The following is a 23,279-nucleotide window of genomic DNA, read 5'->3' as shown; positions in this document are numbered from 1 at the left end:
GGAAACTATGTGCTACCTTAAAAATTCTCCCATGGTATCTGTCCATGCACACACGTGTGCTGCCGTTCGCTCTTAGTGATAATACTGTTAACCGTGAGCATCGTGTTGATGACTGTCATCTGGGAATTCCATTTAGGATCTTTCCAGTTTAGAGAGACACTCGATCAATAATTATTGATGATTGGAATAAGGAAAAGAATTTAAACAGAAATAAAGAAAAATAAACATCAGAATTCAACATCCATTCAACAAAGTTTCACATTAATCTCTTATTATGGTTTTTAAAAAGAGGAGCAGGGAGAGGAAAGAATCCAAACTCATCACTACTCATCATTATTATCACTGTAATTTTATACATAACGGAATGCATGCTTAGGATTAAAATCACCGTTCCTAAGCTATACTTGCACATGCCAATTCCAAGACTCTACCCAATGTCTGGTATTCCTTAAGACCTCAAGCTCTTGGTTGTTGTTTTATGCTAGGGATTGCCTAAAGACAAAAGCAACCAACTATTTGAAGAGTGTGTATATTTAATTAGACAGTGGCACATGCATCTTAAAAATGTGTGTGCAGTGATTATCTACTTGTTTTTTAAAGTATATGCTTTGAAAACATATGATCTGATTAAGAAAAGAGGCCTATGTATTCATTTTAAGTAATATTGAGTTTATCAATTATAGAAAAAAATCACAAATTAACATGCAAATAAGCAAGTTTTTAGTAATTTAAAATGTAAGACAGATTTCCATACACATACAGGGCAATAGAGAAGGAAATTGGAAACTCGAGAAGCCTCTTGAGTATCCAGCAAAAGTTGGCATAGTTACAGTTAGTTTTAGTACACTCACATAATTGGCAATGTTTTTGAGGTTGATATATGGATAAAACTTAAGTATTAAGAATTCTTCTACTTGGCATGTTAGTCAAATCTTTCCTGGGATCCCTAGCCTGTCACTGATATAATCAACTACAGAATGAATAAAGCTCCCTGAAAAACTTGTCTTTGGAATGAAAGTGTCTTGTTTCATCCTGATTGCCCCTGTAGGTCAGGTGGACTCTGTTCAGCTTCCCCATTCCCTGCTTAGCCACAGTGAACTGTGAAAATGTTCATTGTGATTTTGTTTGCCTTGTGTTTGGTTAACTCCAAAAACACTCCTGTAGCCGCTTATTACAGCTCCTCAGTTTTTGGCAGAGTCAACTCTGTAGTGTTAGGATCTTCAGCCTCTTCACCTGCTACCTCATACCTTTACATATTCATTATACATCTCTTCCTACCTTCCAAAGCTTACAGCCATGTTATATTTCTAAGGATATGCTTTCTTAACAGTCCTCCATCTTACCAGAACATTCTTCAAAGCTCTCACTACTAAATACAACCCAGACATGTGAGAGATGCTGATAGTGAATATTTTCTATGTCGTTGAAATAATGGTACCATGATCACTGAGGCTACCCACTGTGGTCTTCTGGTCCCTTTCCCCCTTGAATACCAGAGTGGATGGAGCTTGGAGTGGCAGCAACATCATAGATAGAGATGTTACTGCCAAGGCTTGGGGCAGGGCAATTCAGCCCTTTGATGTAGCTATAATCTCCAAAAATATCTTCTCTATCACTGTGGGAGTCCGTGCTGCCTCATCATGAAAGCCAATGTCAGTGCTTGCAATAGGAAACCTGTAACAACAGATTCCCCAGTGGTCTGCCCCCTCTGAGTCCTTTTCCAGGCATACTGTTTTTTTTCTTCCTGTCCCCCAGTTCTCTTTTCTGCTCCTCTCTTACAGCTTCTGCCCAACCATTGCCTGTAGAGCTGTTTGCAGGGCTCCTAGTCTCCATCCAGTCCCTACCACTCTGGTTAGATGTTTGCCCAACACTTAACCAAAGACACCCTTTTCAAGTTCTTTTTTTTTTTTTTTTTTTTTTTTTTTTGGTTTTTCGAGACAGGGTTTCTCTGTGGCTTTGGAGCCTGTCCTGGCACTAGCTCTGTAGACCAGGCTGGTCTCAAACTCACAGAGATCTGCCTGCCTCTGCCTCCCGAGTGCTGGGATTAAAGGCGTGCGCCACCATCGCCCGGCTTTCCTCTTTCTTTCTTTGGCTCAGCTTCCATTGCATATTGCCTCCTGGCTTTCCCCCTACTTAATCTTATCCTTTCACAAGATATTTATGTGTCTCTGCCTCCTCTATTAATGTTCCTGTTATTATATTCATCCTCTTTCCATTCCCAGTGATTTCACTTCGTATCACAGCAATGCCATAATTTATTTCACAACTTTGATACTGAAAACTCTCCTACAGCTCTAGACACAAATATTTATCTGCATATCATAATCATTGTTGCACCTTTATTGCTAACTTATAGACCTTACTATCATTTGTATCATTTTAAAATGTAAAATACATTAAAATATGCAGTTAAAATCATATATAACTATAAAAATATTAAGAACTGAAACACAATTCAGTGTCAGATCATATGCAAGTGCCCAGATTCTGTCCCCAGTATCACATAAATTAAAGAAATAATTTATAAATATATTTAAATTCCTATTTTGATGCACAACCTATACATCTTCTATGCTGATTACTGTTATTGTAGGCTTAGTGAAAGTTCTAAAAAAACAGAAAAGTGGTTGCTTATGTAAACCTACAAAATTCTTTCTTAAAACAGCAATCTATAGATCAAATGAGAAGTTTCATCCCAGCAATATAAGCAATTGCATGCTCAGAGAACAACTGTTCAAAATCATGATTCTGGCCATGTTGTAATCATATATTATCTATGAAAAAATACATAGTATTCTGGAAAAAACATAGCCTTGAGAATTTATGCAAATAATAGCATCTCTATAGAAAATTGCATACATAATCCTATTCATGCACACTGTGTTACATAATTTTCATAGCAATCTTGTGAAGTAATACATCAGACAATATCTTTAGTTAACCGATTATTAAAAACAGAATATATTTCTTGGGAAAGCTTAACTACTTTTCTAAACGCATGTAGTATTTGAATACAGAAACTAAGAAAAAATATGCTTTCTGGGTATAATCAATATCCATCCTTATGAACATGTTATGTTTTTTTTTATAGAAAATAGTTGAATTGTTGAATGTATATGTACCCTTCAAGTAAAGGAAATACACATCATGTACTTCAGATCATCCTTTTTCTTCAATTTATGTTTATTTTGATAGCTACATTAAAAACGGAATTTCATATTGATAGTATACTCAATATTTAAATATGTATGCATTGTGTAATCAGGTTAAAAGCCTATGTACTCAAATATTTATAAGTTCTATCTGCAAAAATACTGAAGATACTTCTTGCTTTTTGAGATATGCAATACGCAATGACTGTAAGTGGTCCCCTTGCTGTGAAATAGTACCCTAGAGCGTCTTACTGAAGCCTTGTCCTATCATTCCTCCCCAGGTTCTGAAAACCATCCTTTCTACTCTTAATTTCAGTGATTTTGGTTACTTGATTTTCCACGTACATATGAGACAACGTAGTACTTGTATTTCTGGGCCTGGCTGGTATCACTTTACACAATCTTCATTCAGGTTCAGCCATGATGCCATAAATAACTTTATTTCTTTCTTGACAATTCAGTGAAAATGTCTTCCTAGTGTGTGCCCCAAGCTGTCAAATGTATTTTAACCATTGTCAGTAATTGTTATGTTATGTGATGGCGTGAAATTACAACCAGGGAACAGGGGGAAGTTACACAGCTCGGAGGTATTTCTCCCTTTGGAGCACGTCTCAGACTGCTAAAGTAATGCAGAATAACACAGCGTCCAACTATCATTGTTTTACTATAAGTAGGTCTTACAGGCAGGCAGCTAAGGGGTAGGCTTTTGCTTCCACCGTTCTTTCTAGTAATAAGCTGGCTTATGAACCTTAGAATCAAAATCCACTTAGTTTATGTGTTATGCCCGCCCACATCCCTTTTTGAGACCTATAGTTCTCCATGAACTAGGAATGCAGAAAATACCTTAGTTACACCTCCTCTTCAGACTCTGGCCCAACAACACATAACATGCCCTACTTTATTTTCCGCTCCATTTTTATAAGGTCTGTCAAGATTGCAATAACACAGCTTTGTTTGTCAAAATAATGGATTGCTTGTTTTTATTTTAAATGTAAATTCTTGAGATCTGAGATGTGTAAAACTTTCAAGAAGAAATTTCTTTTGGAATGGAAATGGGTTTTATAACTGTAATTTATGTCTGTGGATGTGGTTGCCATAAAATAGGACTTAACTAAGCATTTCTAGGCTGTGTGGCCAGTAGCTTTGCTCATAAGTCAGGAAGATATTCACTACAGATAATTTGTGTTGTATTTTAAATTCCTAGGCTTTTAAGACCTTGGTACTGAGTAATCTTGGACTCTGAAACAATTCTTTTTCCTTGAACATGCTTGTCTGTCACTCCTCTGTTCTATATCATTAGTTGGTCATCATATTTTTAATATGCTCCATAGCAAGTGATTTGATGTCAGCATCTGAAATATTTATTATTCTGATGGAAGACAGTATTTAGGAGCAAACTTTTTTTTACTTTGTTATCATTTTAAAAGCATTAAGGAGGCTCTGCCTATATGACATAGTACCAAGCCATAACAAGCTAATGTCATGCACTCTTGTGGACTCCAACATTTACCATAGAAGTCCTTAGTAGCATCTATATAATATTTTTTTTCTTTTTTGTCCCTTTGTAGTTGTTTGAAATTACAGTGCCTCTCTCTCAAGGCCCCAAACCAGTCACAATCAGTTTTGCCAATCATACTTCCTGCCGATGCATGTCTAAACTGGACGTTTACAGACAAGTTCATTCCATTATTAGACGTTCTCTGCCAGCAACACTATCGCAGTGAGTATGAATTCAGTCTGTCTTTCTACATCTTCTCCTAAGTTAAAATTACCTTCAAAGAAACCCAAGTTTATTTAAGGAAGTTTTATAAAGACAGTTCTATTACTCATCAAATACAAAATATAAAACATTATCCAATAAAAGTAGATTTATACTGAACTACCCCTTGTATGGACAGGGTAGTTCACAACATAAACAGACAGTCTATAGAATGGTGCACAGCCCACCGCCATTCACATAACTAATGAATTAGACACATTGATTTAATGACTGTAAAGCTGAGTATTCACTTGGAAATTATTCTAAAGCTTAAAAATTTAAGCCTTAATGATTTAAGTTTAAAACAATTATTAACCACTCATATTATGATGATATGCTAAAATGTTAGTTGAAATATACTTCCTATTTCTTGTTTCAGCAAAGATTGACTTGAAATATTACTAATTAATTGGATTTTCTCTTTATATTACTTGAAATAATATTCACGCTATCATTTAACATTCAAGTTGTTTTCTTGTCTCTCTTTTACTATAGCAAAGAGTAGCATTAGATTAAAGGGAAGGGCAGATTATCAATTTAGACACTGAATAACTGATATTAGTACAAATCTGTCCTCCTTTGCTTGGAAAAGAAAAGATCTTGCAGATATCGCTGAAGAAAACCATAGTAATTTAAGGAAAGTGGCCCACCTTAACTGACAGGGCCCATCTCTCATTTCACTCATGCAGGCCCTCGAGTACTGTTTATTTCTTGACCCTATTTCCGTAGGAAAAACATCTGTTCTGAGAACGTTAGGTATCATCTCTTTGTTCATGGTTCCCAAAATTTTATTTGAAGATCTGATCATGTATTTGTTTTCTAATAATTTTCTACATTTATCTATTTTTCATGTAATTATGTTAGCTCTGTCTTAAACCCAAAGATTAGTCCATTCCCTTCTATTTCTCTTTATTTCATATTACAAAATCCTCATATTCTTTGGAAATGTAGAAGTTGCAGTTATCACTAATTTCTTCTTTTATCCCACACAACTCTGATTCATTATCTTAGAGAAGAGGGAGATCCATCTCCAGCCTTCATTTAATTCTCATCCCTTCCATTCATCCACTCTAGTCTGTGTGGACGTCGGGTTTAGCACATCAGCAGCAAACTGGTCTCTTAATATCAACTCTTTCCCTCATTCCTGTACGCTATTGTAAATAAGCTTCAAAAGACATCATTTGATTTATCCAAGCAAGAATAGTGCTTATCTATTGCTTAACTAATTGTGCACAAGTTTCTCACCATTCTTTTTCTTTGTCATCTTTCTTGTCATTATTCTCCACGTCTATGTTTTACAAAGTTTGATTCCCTGATCACAAGGTCTTTTCCTATTCTGTATCTTGTTTCTATTATGATTTCAGCTTGAAGTAAGTTCTCTTTCTTTTATTCCTTTCGATGGCCACATCCATTTCCTAGAGCTCATATGAAAGCCTTTCCCCTGCATTTGTCTCATCAAAATACCACAATCAGCATTGTGTTAATTTGATAGCATCTTTACTTTGTGCTATGAATATGATGGCTTTAGAGATGTAATTGTGTTATTACATGTACATGTAGTTTGCTTATTCCATAGCTACTATATTCTGTTAAATTGATAACTGATTATGTTTCCATGGCAAATACTACAGGAAAATCAATGTGCTACAAAATATAAATAGAAGGATATAATCATGGAAGGGTAGAAGAACACACACACAGAGAGAATGAGAGAGAGAGGGAAATGGAGAAGGAGAGGGAGATAGAGAAGTGAATATTATATAAAGATATAAGTATCTTGGTTTTTTGAGACTGGGTTTCCCTGTATAGCCTTGGACAACCTGGACCTCACTCTGCAGACCCGGCTGGCCTTGAACTCACAATAATCTGCCTGCCTCTGCCTCATGAGTACTGGGATTAAAAGTGTGAGACACCAATGACTGGAAAGACACAAACAAGTATCTTAAAGTTACTAGTGGTGAATTTATTGCCTAATTGATTAGTGCCTCCATTGTCCACGAAGATGTAAGGAAATTTAAGTCTAGTGGCAAAATTGGGATGATTTAATTAGATTTTAATCCATGAAATTAATATGCTATTAAATAATCAAAAGACTAAGGCTGTGATTTTGAAGTAGTGAAGACCTATCTATGAATCTTCATGTTTTTATAAAAATATGAAAATAGAATAAGAAGTTTTATTGATAAATGTTATGTAAAGGTTTAATATAGTCAAAGCATCTTGAATTGTAATTTATACATCATTAAATGACTGCAAATTATTATTTGAAATCAATCATCATATTATGGCAGTCTTTCAGGTAGTGTCTAATTGAAAAGAAATATAAAAGGGGATTATAAAATAGAAAATTCTAGCGCAGGTTATAATTCATCTTTTATTTGATTCCTGAATTATTATAAAATATGGGCCCTAAAACACTAAATATGTTTAATAGTAATAAGTTACATTTATTGGAATTTAAGAGGAGTTTTTCATTACTGTGAGGACTCTTATTTTTGCTAAAGAGAACAGAGGATACACAGCCCAGGAACTTTTTACTTAAGACTTGAGAACTCAATGTCTTTAGTCCATTAATCTGTAATAGATCCTCAATCCCATTGCTTAAAAGCTCAAAAGCTAAGATGATTTCTTTTTCTAGCTCTCATTGCCCAGTTTTCCCTTTGAATTCTTGAGTGTCATACATTGTTCTTTTCCTTTAAATATAAATAAACAGAAAAGCATAAGAATAATTTACTAACATTTATAAAAGAGTAGACCTTGGATTCTCCCAGTAAATTGATTAAGACATAATCTTAAACCATCTGATCAAAAATAATTTTTCATCAGAATTCAAAAGAAATCATTTCAGGAAGTTCTAGAAATGTTCTCTTTGCAAATTTACAATTGCTGTGTACATAGGTCATTATTTTTTGAAATTTTAATGTATATATCTGTTTATCATTTTCTACAGTATTCTCTGTATATAGAAATAGAACATATATACATGTGTTTATTTTTAATTTTTTTTAATTTTTTCTTTGTCTTTTGAGACAAGGTTTCTCTGTGTTACTTTGTTGCCTGCCCTAGAAATAGCTCTCATAGACCAAGCTGGCCTCGAACTCACAGAGATCCTCCTGCCTTGCCTCCTGAGTGCTGTGTTTATATATAAGGGTATAGAATATATATACCTATACATATAGAAACATAGGTATAGAATATATATGAACATGTGTTTGTATAGCTATAGAATATATATAGTCTAACTTGCTCAGCTTAGGACCTCTTGACTTGAATGTATTTACCAGTAAGACTCAGTCAAGAGAAGTATTGTTTAAACCCTAAAGCATTATTTTCTTCCCTGGCAAAATATTATGTAGTAGCTGCATGGCCTGGTTTATTGAATAATCATAACATTTCAGTTCATTTCTAACAAATACCAAATAGAAGTGGTAGTGTTTTTTAGTTAATTTTATGTAGATTTGGGGAGTCAAGGATCTCTTAGTGCACAAAACCTCAGTGCGAAAATGTAGAGAAAATGAGTCACAAATACGCATGCATGAGGCAGCATGACATAAGATTCAAAGTGTAGGGGGTTGCTACCAAATATTTAGAATTTACTCTACCCAGAATGGACACATTTTTCTAAGTTTTCAGAGATATAAATGGACCAATAAAATTGATTTTAGCATTGAATATACCAGTTTTTCTCATTGAGAAATGCATAGATCCTTGAATTCATGACCAAAAGTTTTCAAATAATGAAATAATTCTTATAAAAGTAACTTTATGCTTCATAAAAATTACAAGTTCTGTTTAAATGAGAAAGTAAGAAGGTTTATTTGCTTACATGGTTCCCCACATAGATCTACATGAAAAATTATTTTATGCCTTGCAGAAAGTGTATGCTTCAAGTAATATGTTTTACAAATGAAGCACATGAAATGTCTTATTTATAAAAATGTATATATGCTCATTAATCATTTATTACTTTTGAATATCAGTTTCAACAGCATGAAAATGCCTTGAAGATTGAAACATAAAGGCAATAAGCACTTTGTTGTAATCCTTCTGTCTATCCTGACAATACTTCCTATCATTATAATATAATAACTTTTAAAACTTTTGTTTCTACTTCGCTTTTTAGGATAGTTATGCTATAAATCCTAAGCTGTTGCTTTTTACACCTGAAGGAGGGAGTGTCATTTAGGAGTTATAAATATATATTTCTCCGAATATTGGCTTCTTTAATTCAATAATATCTAGCATAATTTCAGATTTCAACATTAGAATATGTTTATGATGAGTAATATTTACTTATTTGTGTGAAGCTTCTCATACATTTTAGAAATTTAAATTGCGTTTTAAAACTATTAGAATTCAAAATACTTATTTACCTTTAAGCAAACTCTTACTTACTATTCCGAAGTTTGTTTTATCAAGAATATTTCAGTATAATATAATTGAAAGTGTTTGCCAAAGCCTCTGTTCTTGTTCAGTGTGAATATGAAAAAGAAGAAGAGGAGGCACAACCAGATTATGTGGACTCCGCATTTTCTATGCATGAAAATACGTATCTGGATGTTTGCATAACATTCACAAAGTAAATTCCTGCAATTGCGTCTACACATAGAGTTCACATGTTTACATTTATATTTTTGAAAACGCTCTGTCATAAAATAGAAATCTCTATGTAAAAGAAAAAAATTGGTTCTGTTTTCTTGGTTACTAAGGGTAGAAACCCACCTGGTTGGACATATTTAAACGCAGGCATAAACCTTACCAGGCTCTCCCCAAAGGGAAGATCCTTCAGTACGTTCAGGGCTAGAAACTGAGAGGACTCCTGTAACTCTGCCATGTATACAGCTTGGATCTTTGTTTGGCAAAATTTTAGACTGAAATAAAAGGGATAATTGCAACCAAATAAACACATACCACAAGTGGGAGAGGGGACCCGTGTCTGAGACTTTGAATGAGTATGTTAATGCATGCTTGTGTCTGTGTGTAATGGAGGGAAAGCTGTAGAAATCCATCTTTACTACACTCATTTAGGTAGGCTGTGTTATTGCATGTCATTTCATCACACTAGGGAATATATGGCTTTGACTTTATTTTGATTGTGTGTGTGTGTGTGTGTGTGTGTGTGTGTGTGTGTGTGTGTGTGTGTTTGAGAAGCTTTCTTATAGGGCACAGACTAGCCTCAAGCTTATTATATAGTCCAGGAAAAATTGTCTTAGACTCCTGATGTATCTCCCTGAGAATTTCAGATGCTGGAATTCATTTCATATGCCACCATGCTGGGATTAAGATGTGTATTTTGACTCTAGTTGGTTTCATCTTCCACATAAGAACTGTAACCAGTGACTAGAAAAATACCGCATCAGACAAGTGTAGGATAAATTACATTTTGGCAAAATGAGAAAGGAATGTTTTCTATTGTCATCATTGTCATATGTGTCCACCTATAACCTGTATGCACTGTCACCACGTGTAGAAGGACACTAAAGGGTATTTTATGGCAGGAGGCTAAAGTTGGGATAGAATATACATACAAAATTATTGATATCTATTTATAAAATTGATAAATACTCCAAAGTTATCAGGAATAATTCATACTTACGATTAAACTAAAATATAAAATAACGACTTATTATTTACTTTTCTATTGCTGTGATTAAATACCATAACCAAGATAACAATTTTTAAAAAAGAGTTTCTTTGATGGTTTCCAGTGCCCATAGGTTAATAGCCCATTACCATTCCAGTGAGAATGATGGAAGTGTGGTTCTGGAGCAATAGCTAAGAACTTGACCCACATGCAGAAATCAGAACCCTGACTCAAATCCATCAGTTTTTTTGAAATTTCAGGACCTGCTGTCAATGGCACGCCCTCTAGCAAACCACAAACATCTACCAAATGGAGACCACTTGTCCAGGAATCTGTGACTTACAGGGAGCCCCTCCTTCAAACCACCACAGTGACAAAATAATGGAGTAGGTAGAGATTTTCCCTTAGGATTAAGTGGATTTTTTTTTTTTTTTTAGGATAGTATGGCATGTTCCGAGAAATGCTAAGTGAACAAACAAGGTTTAAACATGTTGCCTTGTTGTTGATTTTTGGTTTTGGTTGTTTTCCAGGAAGAAATACTGACATATATAAACAAAAATATCTAAACAAAAAAGTAATGGCACACTGGGGTATGGATCAGAATGAGCACACTTCTCATAGTCTTAACTCATTATCACATAAGTAAATATGTTTTATCTTTAAGAGTAAAAACAAAAGGCATGTAGTGTACACAGGATAAAACAAGCAGCTATTTGTATAAAGACTGTTGGAGCCCACGTATTTTAGTGGAATTTGTTAGGATGAAGTTAAACATACGGAAAGTCCTAGCTATCCTGTGTTGGTTTTGGACATAACTGACCTTGTTTTTGCCTAAAAGTGCATACATGCTTATCTCCCTTAAAATTACATACTTATTGCAGAAAATATATGTGGCAAACATATTTAATTTTACTTTAAAGGGAAAAACATACAGTCAACTGTAATTAGCCCTCAAGCCCAGCTTATTTCTGATGAATTACCATGAATCATAGTGTCTCCAAAAGACACATTTTGAAAGCATCTAAGATGCTTAAAAAGTTTTATATTCATCTAACAATTATTACTGCTTTTGCATATACTTTTTTGGTTACCATCTAGACTATTTTCATGATCTACAAGAGACTGTAGTTTTCATGACGTAGCAAATAATACAGCGATAAACCAAATCAAGAAACTCCCTGTAACGGACTCCCTAAGTAGACTGAAACATATGGGACGCTTTAGACAAGCTGCCATGTTGAAACGTGTGAATAGATCCTTCCTTAGAATGGCTGTAGACTGCTGGGAAGGAAAACATTGATAAATCATCAGAGGTGACGCTCAATGACAGTAGACATGGTCATGATGTACAGATCTAGAAGATAAGCACAGAGATGTGAGTCTGTCATCCCAGCACTGGGGAGGCCAAGGGTCGGAAGTTCAAAGCCAGCCTTATACTATATAGTGAGGGCTTTCTGCCAAGCACACACAATTTGGAATTGCTTTTTCTGTAAAGTAAAGCCCCAAACAAATTCTTTGTGTGGTTTCATAGTACTTCTTAGATGTTTTTGAAACAGTGTTTCATCACCTTGAATAATCTATATAACTTTTCTTAGTAACATCCAAAGCATGTGGCCTGTTTGTTCTTTACTTGGAGCCCATTTCAGGGTGTCTGCAGATGGTTTCTTTGTTGTAGCATTTTGGAGCATTCTTCACCACATACTGTTGTTTATAATATTGCTTTAAAATGAATGATGTGTGATATCTAAGTAAATATTTGCCTTTGACGTCCTCACCAATGTCCGTGACAAGTCATGTTGTAAAGGTTCATGAAAGGAAAGCTCTCACTGTTAGAATATTAAAAGGAAAGGTGTCTCCTGGATAGACATTAACCAGGAGAACAGGCTGCAGAGTGTATCTGCATTTGACTCAGACGATCTAGAAGAAATTGAATATAATGGCACAGAACATGATTAAACCCAAATGATAGATTCTAAATGTCATTTTCCAGAGTAGTAGTAGTAGTAATGATGATGATGATTATGATGCTGATGCTGATGATGGTGATAAAGAGTAATATTGCTCTGTGAAGAGTGGTTCATTCTAGGTGGAGTAGTGAATAACTGAGGTTTGTCACACTAAAGTGCCCAATGTTGTAGTCATTAAGATGAATGGGTTCCTATTAGCCAAGGGCAAACAATCAAGGGGTAATTTAAGTCCTCGACTGAAGACAGTTTGTTGGTAATGTTTTCTAAAACAAATATTGAATATTGAAAGGAGGTAGGGATGAAAGAAGGAAAAGAGGGTAAGAAGAAAGAAAAGAAGGAAGGAAATAGTCATACCCCCCCCCAAAAAAATCCAAATGTGCTCTGGGATATTTATGGTGAAATGGAAAGTGGGAATTATACATTAATCACGTGATATTAGAGCTATAGGATCTAGGGTTCAGAAATAAAACAGTAAATGGGTTTGTATGGGAATATCACGATAGCTGCAGTACTTTAGTGAGGCAAGAGCTGAAAGCCACCTATACTATTATTATAAGAAATAAATCATATTACAGCTTTTCATGAAATTTTCTATGTCACTAAAAGTCCTTCAGATAAAAATTATCAAATAACCTCTAGAGTTGCCTAAAATATATTTTTATTTGGTAAAGGAAATTACAGGGAAATATAGAAGGCATCATTGCCTTTTTTTGAAAGTTAAACAAAATGTCATTATACAAAGACGCCTACTTGCTTTTAAAATGTTTAAGTCCTCTTAGGCCTTATAACTTATAAGGGTAAGCTCAGATTGGAACCTGGAGCAGGTGAGGTGGGGGTAGTTTTAGGGGAGACACTAATGGCTCATCTCTATTCTTGCGTATTTTCAAGCTTTGCTGTTACTATGTTTTGACTTGTAACATGCACATGCAAAGAAATGATCCTTCTCTATTCCCGTTACACCATTCTTTAGCTCCTGTTTAATTTGTGTTCCCCCAAGGTGTCAAGCAGTCAACAAAACTTGTCCTGCAAACTATGTGTGGAATAACTACATGTGCCGATGCCTGGCCCAGCAGGATTTTATCTTTTATTCAAATGCTGAGGATGGTAAGTATATTAAAAAAAAAAACACTTCAGTCCGTATCTGATCTGTATTTTGATGAACATATTTCCATTTTAAATGCTCACAGCATTATGCTCATCACTTACTGATGAGTACAAAGTAGGATATTAGCTACTTCCTTTGCTATTATTTTTAACTTCTATTTAAAGGGTGTTTACATACATTACAAAAAAACGAAAAAGGAGGGTATTTTGAATGCATGCATGAAATCCCACATCCTGAACTTACTAAGGTCCAATAAATATGTTCTGTGTTTTTCTAGACTCGACCAATGGATTCCATGATGTCTGTGGACCCAACAAGGAGCTGGATGAAGATACCTGTCAGTGTGTGTGCAAAGGTGGCCTTCGGCCATCCAGCTGTGGACCCCACAAAGAACTGGACAGAAACTCATGCCAGTGTGTCTGTAAAAACAAACTTTTCCCCAGCTCATGTGGAGCCAACAGAGAATTTGATGAAAACACATGCCAGTGTGTATGTAAAAGAACCTGTCCTAGAAATCAACCCCTGAATCCTGGGAAATGTGCCTGTGAATGTACAGAAAACACACAGAAGTGCTTCCTAAAAGGGAAGAAATTCCACCATCAAACATGCAGGTAAGGAGTCTAGGTAAACAACGCTAATTCACTTCTAGAACATGCGGTCTTCTCAACCAGGAGCTGTTTTTCTCAACTAAAACTAGCAGCAGCTTATTTGAATGAAGACAATAAACCCTCGTAGAAGAAAAAATGCAGTTACTTAAATCAATGCTATTCTTTCTTAACACTAGACTTTTTGTGGGGTTTCTAGCTTCTTTGAGTCAGTCTCGCTATATAGCCAGGATGACTTAAAACTTAGTATTCTCCTGCCTTGATTTCCTAAGTGGACGGATTCCAGGATTACATAAGTACATTTGGTCTCTGGGAGTTGAGTAATATCAAAGGTAACAAAGAAACATCAAGGCACCAAAAGAAGTCTAGAATAAACCCCAAACTAATTCTTTGTCCAAGACACTAATGTACCAGAGCCCTATATGAGTAGAGGATAGATATATTATTTTAGAAATGCATTCAGCAGTCTATGTCTGATTTCCTTCAAAAATTAAAAAATTTACTTTAAGATGTAATTTAGGACCAGATGCTTCAAATGAATCTTTTTTTTTTTTTTTTTGGTCAGGGTTCTCTATAGCTTTGGTGCCTGTCCTGGAACTAGCTCTGTAGACCAGGCTGTCCTTGAACTCACAGAAATCCACCTGTCTCTGCCTCCCAAGTGATGGGATCAAAGGCATGCACCACCACGACCCAGCCCAGTGCATTATTTTAAAGCTTAAAAATGAAACACAGCACCATTTTCTGAAGAATTTCATCTGAAAATGAAAGATTTACACAGAATTCTTCATGAGAACTGGATAAATGTTCTAGCTCGCTCTCTGCTGCTGTGATAAAATACCATACCCAAAAGCAACTCGGGGAAAAATGGCCTTATTTGACTTCCAGGTTGCAAGGTTGCAGTCTATCACGAAGGAAGCCAAGGCAGAAGCTGGAGGCAAGAACTGAAGGAAACCTGGAGGAACACTTTGTATTGGCTTGCTCCCAGGCTTCCTTGCAGGATCAAAGCCTACCTGTCTAGGGATAGTACCATCCACTGTGGGATGGCTCTGTATCAATTAACAATTAAGAAAAGGTCTCACAGACACGGACTTAGGCCAGTCTGATCTCATCACTTCCTTAATTGAGATTCACTGTGTTCTCAGATGCCTCTAGATTTGTGTCGTGTTTAAGGTTACTCGAGCAACTTGAGAAATAACTAAGTGATCGAGAACACATGGTACTCCTTCAGAGAAACTGGCTTTAATTCAAACAGATCGCAACTGCCTTTAACTTCAGTTACAGGGGAGCCAACACCCTCTTCTGGCATCTCTGGTCACCTGAACCCGCATGCACGTACTCAGAGACAAATGCAGACCTAAACACATAATTACAAATTACAAACAAAATTATTGAAAATTACTCGATTCGCTTTTGAAATGTTATTTTATTTTACCTCTATGGGTATTTTACCAATAGGCACGTGTGTTCTGTGCACCACGTGTGTGCCTGGTGCCCATGGAGGACACTGGATCTCTGGCACTAGAGTTAGACAGTTATAAATCAATTATCTGGGTTCTGGACACTGATCCTTTGTTCTCTGTAGGAGCAACAAGTACTTAACCACTGAGTCATCTCTTCTGTTCCATCACTCACTTTTTTTTTAAGAGTTTAGAACTTTTAATTTGTCTTAAAGTCACTGAAGCAAACAAAACATGATAAACATTCTCTTACAACCCCAATGCAAAAAAAATAAGAAGAAGAAAAAAAGACTGTAGGAAAAGAAAACCTCTTGAAATGTCCTTAAAAGGCTCTGTCATTACTGGCTGCAACATCTGTCACTTGTTTTTATTTTTACAGCATGGTTTTGTAGTCTTTTTCATTAAGAAACATAAATGAGGTTCTTGGACTCAAAGACTTTCTATATTTATGTCTGAATTTGTATCTCTTACATCTCAGAGGATAAGATGACTACTGTTTAATCCAGATTTCTCTTTGGGATGTTTTTGTTGTTTTCCTTCGATACTGGCCCAGCAGCCTTGCCTCTGCTTAAATTACCTCAGTATCTTCTACTCTGTCTCCCTGCTCCCCCAGTTCATGAAGAATACAGATTTCTGACTTTGATGCTGGGAACACTTCATGCTGTTTCTCGGAGTTGCTCCTCTTTGTATGGCTTTGGTTTTCTTTTTTCTTCCATCTCCAGTCTAAAGAGGGACCATATCCTGGCAGAGGTCTCTGTATTAAGCTGCATTTAAGCATCTCAGTTGCTGTATCCCGTAAAGATTGCCATATGTATCTAGAAAAGTGATTCTCAACCTTGCTAATGCTCTAACTTTTTAATACGGTTCCTCATGTTGTGGTGAACCCATCTATAAAATTGTTTTCATTGGTACTTTATAACTGTAATTTATCTACTGTTATGAATCATAATGTAAATATTTGATATATAAGGTATCTGATATGCAACCCCTATGAAAGGGTCATTTGACTCCGCATAGGCGTCATGACCCATAGATTGAGAACTACTGGTGTGTTTAATGTCACCATTTTTCTGCTTTTATTCTCTTCTCATAGCACATGAGATTTTAGTGCCCTCATTTTCAATATTTTTTCTCTTTCATTGAATATCTTCTTCCATCCACAAATTAGATATGGGCAAACACTACCCTTTCAACATCTAAAATAAAAGCTGTTTTCTTTTTATTTTGAATATTGTATCCTTGTGACTATTTATCATTAACCATGTACCTCATTAAATAGAGGCTATCTTTTGAGTCTCGAGACTTTGTGTTCTTATTTTCACTTTTAATTCTGAAGATCTGTCATTTGTAGTTACTGCATAATGGGTCACTGCTAAATCCGGGTTTTTCATTGATAATATTTTTTTTCTTTCCTGTGTTGTTGAAGAGTTCCTTATATAAATCTTAATACTTATTTTTGAAAAACATTTTGAATAACACACATTTTCCAATTTTACTGTACTTACCAAAAGGTAGTTTCTATTAGATCCAAAAAATACAGCTGTTATATTTCAGCAAACTTGATTAAGTCATGTTTCACATTGAATCTTTTTTTTCAATGAATTTAGTATATATTAACAAATTTGAATCTTTTGAGACTGCATTTGGACTAGCCGGATATCTAAAGTTTTCTACAGAGAATTGTCATGTTAGCTGCTGAGTAGACTATATCTATATCATATATCTTTGCTGAACAAGCAAGACACGTCTTTCATAAATTCTTTTCCTGTTTTTCCTGCTATTTAAGGTTGAAGTTAGGTGTCCTTGTCAAGTGGCCATGGAGCAATACTCTCAGTCCTGAACTATATCCCTAGGCTGAGTTATTATACATATTGTAACTCTTTGTGTGTCCAGTTTTCTAACCACACTCAGTGTATGGTTCCATAGGTTATGGTATCAAATAGATGGAGCAAAAGAGACAATTATAAAGTATATATATATGCACATTTCTCTTAATATTTATTTCAGTGAAGAAAGGCAGAATGTATTTTCATTTTACTGCCTTAATCAACAGCTGTCATTGACCATTAAAAATCGCATGCCTTTTTGATAAACAAATTGTATTCATTGTGTAATTATGAATATTTTAAAAGTTCTTAACAATACATTTATACTATCCTGCTCTAAGGCTCTAAGAACATTCTAGAGATGAAGACTGAAAGAATGTAAGAGCTAGGAAGGTAGAGCAAAGAGCTGCAGAGTTCTTCTGGGAAAGGCACAGCCATTACTGTCATGAGCTCTTTGTAGGTATAGATGCTCATAGTGGCTCAACAAGAATGGGCCTTTGTGGGGCAAGAATGGAGGAAGGGCCAGGAGGACACAGCCCCTCACTGCCGAATTCTTTGTTCCTGATGATTCAGGAAGAGAGAACTTATTGCCATTAGTTTCATACCCACATCTGACCCATCCTTCCCCCTACTCTAGTGGATACTTCCAAACCAGTGATCACTCAGCTGGCCATGGTTAAAATGAATGGTAGGATTGTTCAAAAGCCAAAGAAAAAGTCAGGAATGTGTGAGAGGGACTAGGAGAGAGGATTAGGAGTTGATAGGTGCGGCAGGGACATGAGAAAGAGTAATAAGGAGACATTATATATGCACATGAAACTTTCAGAGATTAAAGTGAATAAAATTAAAAATTTAAAATACTTTAAAAAAAATCATTGGCTATGCTTTCCTTTCCATATCAAATGAGATGAAATTTGAAGTGTTTAAGGGTCTCTTTTAGCTCACTTTCACTTTTCCTTTCTAGCCCCTTACACAGTGAGGCATACTCATCTTCTATAACATTCTTCAAAGCTAGAGTCAATTCACTATAGCAAGCAGAACTTCCAAAAATTAAATGATCGAAATTGGTCTTTTCGCCACTTCCAGCAGCTGGAAGTCTAGTGTGGATGGAGAAGGCCCTAGCCAATCATGTTTTCCCTCACCATCCAGAGTATAGGTGGGGAAGGAGGAGTTACCCACCATTACCCAGCCAGCTGCTGAGTAAAAACACAAGAGTGTGGATGGGGCTGCTCGCCAAAGACTGTGGTCCTGCCAAGATGGCTGGGTTTAATTGCCTGGAAGTCTGGGTCCCATGCACATGCCAGACTTTTGTGAACGTTGCCATGTTTATGTGATCACAGGAAATCAGCAGACCTTAAATATTCACTTTCAAAATTTCTGTTTTATGTTACTTTCATCCACAAAGCAGAAAGTACTTCAAAAGAACTAATGCTTACAATAGCTCATCTTTCCATTGTTATGTCAGCCACTGGGACATGTTTTTAAGGCTTTTCCATTCTCCTACAGTGCCGTAAGCGTAAGCACACACTTAAACATTTATAAACCTATAAACACATTTTAATAAAATTAGTAATTTTTCTGAGTTTAAACTTAAGAAAATATAAAAGCTGATTTTTAGCATCATGACCTTGGTCTTCACCATATGTGTTTCTCTCTGTTTTTCTAGTTGTTACAGACGACCCTGTACAAATCGACTGAAGCACTGTGACCCGGGACTGTCATTTAGTGAAGAAGTATGTCGCTGTGTCCCATCATATTGGAAAAGACCACATATGAGCTAAGATCATACCAATTTTCAGTTCATCATTTTACTGTCTTGAAAAACTGTTGCCCCGATAGAACTGTTTATGCACAGAAAGACTCTGTGGGACCACAGTAACAGAAGCCCAAATCTGTGTTTCCCGAGCCATGTGGAGAGCTGCAGGAACGGACTGGCACTCGTGGGAAAAGGCTTCTTCAAAGCCTGCTCTTCTACCGGTGACAGACAGCCGAGGGTTTTCTCTTGTGATTTAAAAAGAAAAAGAAAAAAAAAAGAATGACTATATAATTTATTTCCACTAAAAATATTGTTCCTGCATTCATTTTTATAGCAATAACAATTGGTAAAGCTCACTGTGATCAGTATTTTTATAACATGCAAACTATGTTTAAAATAAAGTGAAAATTGTATTATAAATGGTGAAGTTCTGTCCATCGCCATCTTACATTATGTTCCGGTTGTAGAAAATGGAATATCATCTTCCAAAATTCTCTTACCACAGATTTGTGAGTTGTCTTGCATTTCGTAGTGATGAGCTCTCTACACACTCAAAGCAGATATCAAGTGCACTGTGTGTTAGCTTACATTCTGAATACACTGGAAAAACCTACTGTTTTAACTTTGATGAAAAAAGAAAGTGAGAGGAAAAAAAATCATTTGACAACATCATGATGTTTAAACTGAGTTCATCATTGTTTAAAGAGGAAAATCATGGTCAACCTCTTTGAATCCAACAGCATAGCATGATCCATGTTCATCCAGTGCTCTCCGTCTTTGAAACTCACCCAAAATTCAAATCATCTTTCAGCTCATTGGTTCCAACAATGAAGCAAAACATGTTATATATCAGTTACTATCCATGTGATAAATTGTTTGATTTCATACATTTGGAACATAATAATTATTTTAGCAAATAGTATTGTAGCTTCATTTGGTAAGCTTTCTGAAGCTTTGTAAAGAAGGTTTGAACCCAATACAAGGGCTGTTATGAATTAGCTTGAATATCAATCTAAGTCTTGTGTTTCTTAAAATTTATTGGCAAAACAAAACAATAAAAGAATCAGTAAAGCAAAAATTAAAGCCAGAAGTATCCAAGAGACAAAAAAATTATTTGTCCCTGGAGATGCAATAATTTTGATTGAAAACCAAGAGTAGCATAGACAAAGATAACACATTACCATAGAAGCTTGAAAACAATTTTATGTGGACCATAAAAAAAATCCCACTTCAACACATTATAATAAATGGGTTTTTGAGTCATCAGTATAGATGGACTGGGGCGAGAGCTGAACAGTTGTTTAGAATATCCACACACGTGATTTAACAAAAAGCTAAAATTTAGTGAGAATATCCTTCAACTCGGCAAAGAATCCCAAGATACCGTGGTTGATCCAAAAGATAAAGTTGAGAAAACACTAGAAGCTCCCAGCAACAGCTAATATATCCAAACTTGGAAAGTTTATAAGCAACATTTCATGTGCAGAAATTTAATATTGGATTCTCAGTCTAAAAGGCCAAAGGCAAAAATGTTTTGCAAAGCCGTTGTATAAGATTTAGCTTCCAGATTGCTTTTGAAGGAAGTTTTAATATTTACAAACTGTTTGAGTGAAGCTGGTTCCGTTACTAGAGTGTCTAAAAATACTCCTTCCTTCGTATGTGTACCACTTAGAACAGAGTAGCGGGGTGTGAGCGTAAGAGCAAGTTCCTCACCGCATGCTCTACAAGAGGGAAGAAGGGTCAGTCACTAAACTGGACTCAAGCCTTCCTCTGTGCACACCTTGCTCTCAAAGGAATGCCACTCAGTGGTGAAGAGATGTGGGTGTTACAGGGGAGAGGGTTCACATAGAATAGTTTTCCCACAGTGTCAGAGCTTTGGGAAACTGGATTATGGTGTAAGCGGAGAGTGCACTCTAGTTTCTGGGCTGTCCAGACCCAAGTAATCACACAAAATTACAACACTGTTTGGCCAAAAGGTCAGGCATGTTTTTAACTAGCTCTTCCATCTTAAATTAACACATTTTTGTTAATCTCTGTATCGCCCCAAGGCTGTGGCTTACTGGTAAGTTTCTGGCATCCTCCTTTATCACATACATGGTGTCTTCCTGACTCTGCCTTCTTTCTCTCTGTATCTTTGTTTGGATTTCCTGACTAGCTATATTCTTCCCTGCCATAGGTCAAAGCAGTTTCTTTATTAACGAAATGGTAGTAAAACATATTCACAGCCGGGCAGTGGTGGCGCACGCCTTTAATCCCAGCACTCGGGAGGCAGAGGCAGGCGGATCTCTGTGAGTTCGAGGCCAGCCTGGTCTACAATAGCTAGTTCCAGGACAGGAACAAAAAGCTACAGAGAAACCCTGTCTCGAAAAAATAAATAAATAAATAAATAAATAAATAAATAAATAAATAAATAAATATAAAAAATAAAACATATTCACAGCATACAGAGGGGAACCCCACATCATTATGGTCTAAGTTTAGTCAACCTAGAATGTGCAGATAGGGATGAAGGCACACCTTCAGATTCACACTTCTCTCTGTGACTCTGCTGTGTGCATAGCACAGACTTTCATTAGAAGATGTTCTAAAAGATACCTTCGGAGTTTATGAGTTCTAGAATGTTCTGAATTAATACATTATTTAATCCTTAAAAATGCACATACAATACCCAAATAACTCTTTAAGAATATCAGTGACACATTTTAAAACACTACTTATGATTACTAGCTGATCTCTCAATATGCTTAACTGCTGTTCTTTTGGTCCTTCTTTTTTTTTAACTGAAAGTGATGGTTGCTCAACTACAGGACCCAGAGATTTTATTCCAGAGATGGCAACTTACTGCTTTAAAGAGGCAAGTTGTGGTAGGAGAGTCCAATCTAATTGGGCACTGAATTATAAATAATGGACCATGTTAAATTCTGACATGTCTGTGTCCCTAAGAAAATCACCAACGTCCCTGAGTATTAGCATTTGAGGCTTTGAAGGGAAAGGGCTGGATTGAAGTTGTGTCTAAAGACCTATCTGTAATGTTTCAATTTGTCTTAACTAAAAAGGGAAATCAAAACCACAGCAACTAAGAACTTCGTGGAAACACCACTCACATACTTCACTTGTAAAATTATGAATAAAAACTCTACTTCCTTTATGCAGTCCTTCTAATTTAATCTTTAATCCTAAGTAATGTGGATAGGTAGGAAGCACTGTTTGTTCTGACTTCCTAATGTCAAATGTTACCACATATAGAAGCAGAAATTCTTTACAAATATCTTAAAAATCAAAACCATGCAACTTTTGCAGAATGACATTAAGGTTTACTGTACTCTTCTTCCAGAGCTCAATTAGCTGTGCATAACTAGTATTTAATCCAGAAAGAGGCTTTGAAACAGAAATTGACTTTGAACTATTGCTGTTGTCTGTCATTCTGACTATAGAATTTGGGTTAGCCATTAAGAAGGATTAAGCATGTACAAATGTATATGCATAGCGGCCAAAATTCTTAGAAGGTCCGTTTAGTGGACTCATAAGTGTTGATTATCTACTAGGCAGAAGACAGAACTATCCGAAACAAATAATGGTAAATGTTCGATTTTGTGAAAGTAAGGCAATATTAAAAGCTTCTTTTTTTTTCAAAACTTGAAGTTATGATTGATTCCCCAAGAAACAATCCACTCTATGTGACTCCAGGGATATATCCTTCAGTGATAGGATAGGAATGGAAGTCTATAATTTCAGCCCTTAAAAGGGTGAGACAGGAAGATTGTTGCTAGTTTGCGCTCCCAATGGCCATTATTGAATAGTCAGTTCCAGGACAGCATGAGATATATTGTGAGAATATTTTTTTAGAAAACAAAAGATAAAACACATTACTTTTATTTTATTTACTTTTTTTTCCAGACAAGATCTAGTGTAGCTGAGTCTAACCTTGGCCTTCTCATCCTACCAGTTTCATCTCCCATGGTCTGTGTCACCAGGCTCAGCTTTGGTACTACTAAAAGGTGTAAACAGTTTCTAGAGGGTTCCACACACCCTTTGTCTTTGTAGCAATGCTTTTGGTGCCATTTTATA

The 23,279-nt window shown here is 35.8% G+C and overlaps 1 protein-coding gene across 1 annotated transcript in view; it reads left to right on the top strand.

Moving 5' to 3' along the window:
• Vegfc (vascular endothelial growth factor C) overlaps window positions 1-19,622 on the top strand; it is a 98,903-nt gene extending 79,281 nt beyond the window's left edge. Inside the window, exons 4-7 of the mRNA XM_050147306.1 lie at window positions 4,721-4,872; window positions 13,460-13,566; window positions 13,845-14,178; window positions 19,122-19,622. Coding sequence (XP_050003263.1) covers window positions 4,721-4,872; window positions 13,460-13,566; window positions 13,845-14,178; window positions 19,122-19,236 — 708 coding nt within the window. The 3' untranslated portion in view covers window positions 19,237-19,622. The remainder of the gene's footprint in view (window positions 1-4,720; window positions 4,873-13,459; window positions 13,567-13,844; window positions 14,179-19,121) is intronic.
• The last annotated feature ends 3,657 nt before the right edge of the window (window positions 19,623-23,279 follow it).

The sequence above is a fragment of the Alexandromys fortis genome, unplaced genomic scaffold (assembly GCF_014885135.2).
Source record: "Alexandromys fortis isolate MF-2015 unplaced genomic scaffold, M_Fortis_MF-2015_v1.1 scaffold_32, whole genome shotgun sequence".
NCBI classification, from domain to species: domain Eukaryota; kingdom Metazoa; phylum Chordata; class Mammalia; order Rodentia; family Cricetidae; genus Alexandromys; species Alexandromys fortis.
Note: the sequence above shows the minus strand (reverse complement) of the source record. Positions and strands in the feature narration are given on the sequence as shown.